Source organism: Octopus bimaculoides, chromosome 26 (genome assembly GCF_001194135.2).
Source record: "Octopus bimaculoides isolate UCB-OBI-ISO-001 chromosome 26, ASM119413v2, whole genome shotgun sequence".
Taxonomy (NCBI): Eukaryota; Metazoa; Mollusca; class Cephalopoda; order Octopoda; family Octopodidae; genus Octopus; species Octopus bimaculoides.
This window is the reverse complement of record NC_069006.1, coordinates 23,518,387-23,524,927: the sequence shown is the minus strand read 5'-3', so window position 1 is coordinate 23,524,927 and position 6,541 is coordinate 23,518,387. Positions and strand designations below refer to the sequence as shown.

Genomic DNA, 6,541 nt, shown 5'->3' with positions numbered 1-6,541 from the left:
CCTGCAGTCAAAGTGGGGAATTTATATGCCATGAAACCGGTCCTTATGAGTCAGCATAAGGTGACTTTATTTTTATGCAAGTATGGAAAAGTGGGCGATATGATGATGATGATGATGATGATGATATGACAGACAGAGAAACAATCAGATAGGTCAATGAGTTGCTTACCTTTGCCAATCATCTCTTTGTCACCATAGATGGCCACCCAGTAGAGAGACATGATTGTCTGTGAGGCTGACTGGTGGATAAGTCTGAAATAAAAATTCATGAAGTTTTATTTTATTTTAGCCACATCTCCTGGTCCCTTGTCAGATGTGGTGATTTGCTGAAATAAAAGCTGTTCAGGAAGCACTTGCAACCAGGTGATGCTATTTTACACAGGAAAAAGAAATGTTATAGTTTTGTCTATTGATGACTGATAAAAAAAAAATATATATATATACATGCTGGTGCCACATGAAAGGCCTCTAGTCCACTCTGTAAAGTTGTTGGTGTTAGGAAGGGCAACAAACCAGGAAAACCTAGCCAAAACAGACCTTGCCAGTGCTGGCGCCACATAAAAAGCACCCAGGACACTCTGTAAAGGGGTTGGTGTAGGAAGGGCCTCCAGCCATAAAAACCATGCCAAAACAGACAGTGGTGTTGGGTGCACTCCTCTGCTTGATGACAACTGTTGTTGGTGTGTTTACATCCCTGTAACCTATTGGTTCAGCAAAAGTGACTGATAGAATAAGTACTGGGCATCGGTTCACTGGACTAAAATTCTTCAAGGCGGTGCCCTAGCATGGTCGAGGTCTAATGATGGAAATGAGGAAAAGATAAAAGGTATAATGTGTGTGTGTGTGTGAGCGTACATGTGAATCTGTGAATATTTACGTTCCACTTACACAAAGTGCTGAGCTGTGGGATTGAACCTAAAAGTACAGGATAGACTTTTGAGGTTAAATCAATGCTGAGGTTACTTCTCCAGTCCAGTATCTTAGAGCCCTCCTCCTCTATCTCTTCATGTTTTCTGGCAATGGAGGGGGAGAGAGATTTGTTTGTACATAAAATATCCCTGAGTCATTTGTTTTCAAAACATTTTTTAACAGTAGTTAACGATCTTTCCGTGTGTTAATTGGACTGTGCTTAAAAAAAAATTTACTCTCAATGCTCCAGTGATAATGAATAATGCTGTGTAAATGACTTGTCTAATTAGTACAGTTACTGCATTGAGGAGCAGTGGAGTCATGTCGCTTAGTGGTTAGGTTGGTGAACTCATGTTTCCGGCTTACAAGGTACCACTGCATGGTACCTTGTAAGGTGGAGACGAGGGGAGGAGTTTGAGAGAATAAGACATGGTATGAGTAGGTCAGAAGCTGGGGTAGGAGGTGAACAATAAAGGAGGGAAGAGGGGAAGAGCAGAATTGGAGAGAGAGAGCTTTAAAGCAAGGCTAAAAGGAAAGGGGAAGAGTTCTAGGGGGAAGGGAAGGTGAAGTGTATGTGTGGTGGTGGTGGTGGTGGGAGAGGGCATAAAAGCAAGGGCTTGGGTGACAGGAGAGCAAGCAGGCCTAGAAATAAGGATTGGCAGAGGTAGAAGGTCATCGGATGAGAAAGGAAGGTGTTTCAGCTACAATACCTTGGTTCTGGTGGTCCTCTCTTGTTCTGAAGAAGAATGGACTTCAAGAGACCCATGGGATTATCGATCGGCCACAGGTCATTGATGTCTTTGTCAATAAGGTGAGGAAGAATGAAGTGGTTCACAAACCGCTCGGCTCGTCTGACACCCTGAAAAAAGAACATAACTTTGATCATCATCGTCACTTGAACCTAGGAGGACGAAAAACCAAACTTCAAAGTGAAGTTTGAACTACAATATTGCTTAATAAATATATTGAACCCTTTAGCGTTCAGATTATTTTGTCAAACCCTAATTTATTCACATTGTTTTGAATTATTCATGGATTACCTTGTAGTTTTGAGATTTCAATGATGTGATTGCTTATTTTTATTACAACATTGTAGGGTAGGTGTGAGAGGCCGGACCTGGCTGGTTTGAATATAAGGAAAGATAGAATATTAGGGCCAGATATGGCTGGTTTAACCCTTTAGCGTTCAGGTTACTCTGTCGAATGCTATGTTTATTTATTGACGTTGTTTTGAATTAATCATGCATTATCTTGTGGCACTGAGGTTTCAATGATGTGGATTGCGTTTTTTTACAATGACATTGTAAGGTAGGTGTGAGAGGCCAGATTTGGCCAGATTGAACATAAAACAGGGAAAATATTTGGGCCAAATATGGTTGATTCAACCCTTTAGCATTCAGGTTACTTTGTCAAATGTAATAATTATTTATCCATATTGTTTTCAATTAATCAATCATTATCTTGTAGCATGATGATGATGATGATGATGATGATGATGATGATGATGATGATGGCTACTTACCTGGTCTTGGGCAAGACCTCCAATAGCTGCCAAAAATGCAGTGGCCATCGTTGATGAAAGAACTGGAAACTCCTAGAAGAGAAGAAATATGTATCAATTAATTAGAGAGAAACATTAATTAAACAAAACTTTTAGGTTCGTGGAAACAATGGGGTGGCCAGCGTTGGTGAGTTTGTGTATTTTGGGGAGAAAATAGATGGTGGACATGCAGAGTGTTCAGACAATGAGGTTGGAGGCAGTAGGGGGGAGGGCAGAAGAGGTGATGAGGTCATGTATGGTGGAGGACATGCGCTGTTGGTAGGAGGGAGTGGGGTTGGAGGGGAGGAAATGATAGAAGAGGGGTTTTCGAAGCTGACTGAGTGCTTCCTCTCTCCCTGTATAGGACCACACACCACACCACCACTGCTCCACCTTTGTCTGAGAGGGTGTGAACATAGGTGTAGGTGTGGGTGACGGTGAAGAAAAGGAAAAGAGAAAGGAAATGGAAGTAGAACAGAAGATAGGTCAAGGGAAGACAAGTTAAGAAGGAAGAGTCACGCACAAATTGTAATGATTCAGAATTAAGGTGCAGAAATGGTGTACTCCGAATGAATAAGGCGATGTAATCCGATGGTAGAAAGAATTCTGCGAATTAGGTTCTCCAAAACCAGTTGGAAGGATGGGGGTCTGTGTGAGCATGCGGTAAATAGTTGAAAAGAAAAAAACCGTAGAAAAACAGGCAACAAGTAAAAAACAACAACGCGAGGGCGTGGTATGTGGAAAGTATTAATAAGATGCTCAGGGAAGAAAAGAAAGTGTGGTTGCTTTACATTTCAAGCAAAGCTCTTCTTCTGAAACAGGGGATACGCATGTGTGTGTATGGTAGCCAGTGTGTGTATGGTAGCCTGTGTGTGCGTGGAAGTAACTGGGTGCCTGTTAATGTTGTAGTGAGAGATCAGCAGCTATGGTGACAGGTGTATATAGATAGAATGGTGAGTAGTAGTTGGGGCTGGAGAAAGATGTTTGAGAGGCAGTCTGAAGGGTGTGTGGATGGGTGGGTGTGGATGTGCTCGTGTGTCCGTGTCCCACTCTCTCTGTGTCACTATCTCTGTATATGTATGTGTGTGAGCATATTGGTGTGCATGTGTGTGTGAGTGTGTAAGTTTATGTGTGCGTATGTATGTGTGAGTGAGTGTGGAAGTTTATGTATGTGTATGTATTATGTGTGTATATATACATATATATTTATTTATAATTAAATAATTGATTAATGAAGGATAAAACCATTTAATGATTTTATCACGTGGCCAATAAAAAACCATTTAGGTAAATGTTCATACAAATATATAATTATATAGATACCATTATAGCAAGAGGATGTGGATAAGCATGCCAAATACTGGAAATAGATGCTAACAGCTCTATAAACCACATATTATTTTATTCTATTAGGCTGAAAGCTGGCTAGTGAATAAATCAGATGGGTAACCCTTCTTTTAAAAAACTGGTTTATTCACTAGCTCACTTTCAACCTGTGCCAACGGAGTAAAATAAAACGTGGCTTATAGTGCTATTAGTATCTGTTTCCAGTATTTGGCCTACTTATCCACACCCTTTTGTTATAATTATATCTGTATAATTATATATCAGTATATATATAAACACACACACAGGGTGGCCCAAAAGTAGGTTTACAGTTATCACGTAGGCACTTCAAATTTCTTTTAAAACATTTTATTACATTTAAATTTCTATCTTACAATTAAACTAAATTAGCATAGAATAATGGTTTCATATTTTTTAATAATTAAGATCTAAATTATTAATATATGAATGCGAAAGAGATAGTTAAATAATTGTAAACATACTTTTGGGACACCTTGTATGTATGTATGTATATATATATATATATATACACACACACACATATACATATATACATATATATACGTACATTTATACATATATATATATACAGATACATATACATATACATACATATATGTACATATATATACATATATGTATATATACATACATATTCATGCATACACACACACACACATTTTTATTATGAGAATTTTAAAGAGAAACGTATCCCATCCAAGTCTTATAAACCACTGTAAGCAAGATTTTGTTTTCAAACATAAAGTACTGATGACTGAAAAATTTTATCTTCTACAAAAACATTTTTATTACTCCTTAGCTCATAAACGAACAAAAAAACAGTTGTACTATATACATAGTATTGTCTCCATTAAAAAATCCCCTTATTCTACATACATATATATACATATATATTATATACATACATACATATATATACATACATACGCATATATGTACATATACACATACATACACACACATCTATATTTATGGCACTCTATTGGTTATGACGACAAGGCTTTCAGCTGAATTGATCAAGAGAACAACCTGTTTGTGAAATCAAACACCAGCTGGCTGAGCACTCTAGTGATGCATGTACTTTTAACACAGTTCACGGGGTGATCCAGTGTGACATGGATTGTAACAAAGCCGGCGTTTTGAACGACAAGAACAACTCATTTTTGCCGGATGAGTGAACTGGAGCAATGTGGTGAAATAACGTGTCTTGCTAAAGGACACAATGTGTCTCGCCAGGAAATGAACTCGTGGCTTTATAACCACAAAGCCGAATATCCTTACCCCTAAGCCAAGGGCCTTCATATTCTTCTTATTCCTTTTACTGGTTTCAGTCATGGGACTGCAGCGATGCTGGACAACTGTATTAAAGGGTGTTGGTCAAGGAAATTGACCCCTGGATTTATTCAGTAGAAGACACTTGCCCAATGTGCAATGCAGTGGGACTGAACCTGATACCATGTTGTTGGGAGACAAATTTCTTAACCACAGAGCCATGTAGTATATTTATGAATGATGATAAACACATGCACACAAAAGCTATATATATATATATATTATACAGACACACACGTACATACATACATATATATATACATGCATATACACATATATATACACACACCAACAAATATATAATCTTTTTTTTATTCTTTCATTTGTTTCAGTAATTTAACTGTGGCCATGCTGGGGCACCACCTTTAGTTGAACAAATTGACCCCAGGACTTATTCTTTGTAAGCCTAGTACTTATTCTATCAGTCGCTTTTGCCGAACCGCTAAGTTACAGGGATGTAAACACACCAACATCGGTTGTCAAGTGATGGGGAGGTGGGGGGGAAAAGAAACACAGATACACAAATACACACACACATAAATATACGACAGGTTTCTTTCAGTTTCTGTCTACCAAATTCACTCACAAAGCCCGAGGCTATGGTAGAAGAACTTGCCCAAGGTTCCACAGTGGGACTGAACCCGCAACCATGTGGTTGGTAAGCAAGCTACTTACCACAGCCACTCCTGTATATATATATATATATATATATATATATAATACACACACACACACATCATACATATACACTATGTATATATATATATATATATATATATATATATATATATATATATATATATATATATATATATTAGAGAGGGAGAAAGAAGGGAGGGCAGAAGAGAGTAGAGGTTCTGTGACTTCATCGTTATGTAGACAGAATTTTAATGACCTGTGTTTCTATAATAATTACTATATACTACTCACACTTTGGTGAATACGTGCAGTGACCGAGGAAAATTTGTATTGTGTAAAATAGGTTAGTGAAGCAGCACAAAAATAAGGTAACTTTTTTATTCAACTATGAGATGGCTTTAACACCTCTCTCACCATTGCCAATCGTAGCAATATGTCTTGTTGTTCACCACCATCAGCATCACCACTACCTGCCATTTCATATCTGTACTTTATAATCAACACAAAAGAAAATATATATATATATATATATATACTTGTGTATATAAGATTGACCAGTGACCGGTCTGTCAAAATGCTAGAAGAAGCTCATAAATAGACACTTTTATTTTGGAAGTATTGATTTTGAAACTATAGTCTGCAGATAATCGAGGTATGTACAATTTTCACTGGTCTCGCCCGACTGTTTTTGCTCCGCTGAATCTGTATTTGAGAATTTTTTAAAGTGAGCTTCTTCTAGCATATTGACAGACC

General features: G+C 37.8%; 1 protein-coding gene across 1 annotated transcript in view; it reads right to left on the bottom strand.

Moving 5' to 3' along the window:
- Positions 1 to 6,541, bottom strand: part of LOC106871979 (39S ribosomal protein L44, mitochondrial) — a 17,427-nt gene that overhangs the window by 4,025 nt on the left and 6,861 nt on the right. The window contains exons 7-9 of the mRNA XM_014918771.2: positions 2,432 to 2,503; positions 1,620 to 1,768; positions 170 to 252 (exon numbers count right to left, since the gene is read on the bottom strand). Of these exons, the coding sequence (XP_014774257.2) occupies positions 170 to 252; positions 1,620 to 1,768; positions 2,432 to 2,503 (304 nt within the window). The remainder of the gene's footprint in view (positions 1 to 169; positions 253 to 1,619; positions 1,769 to 2,431; positions 2,504 to 6,541) is intronic.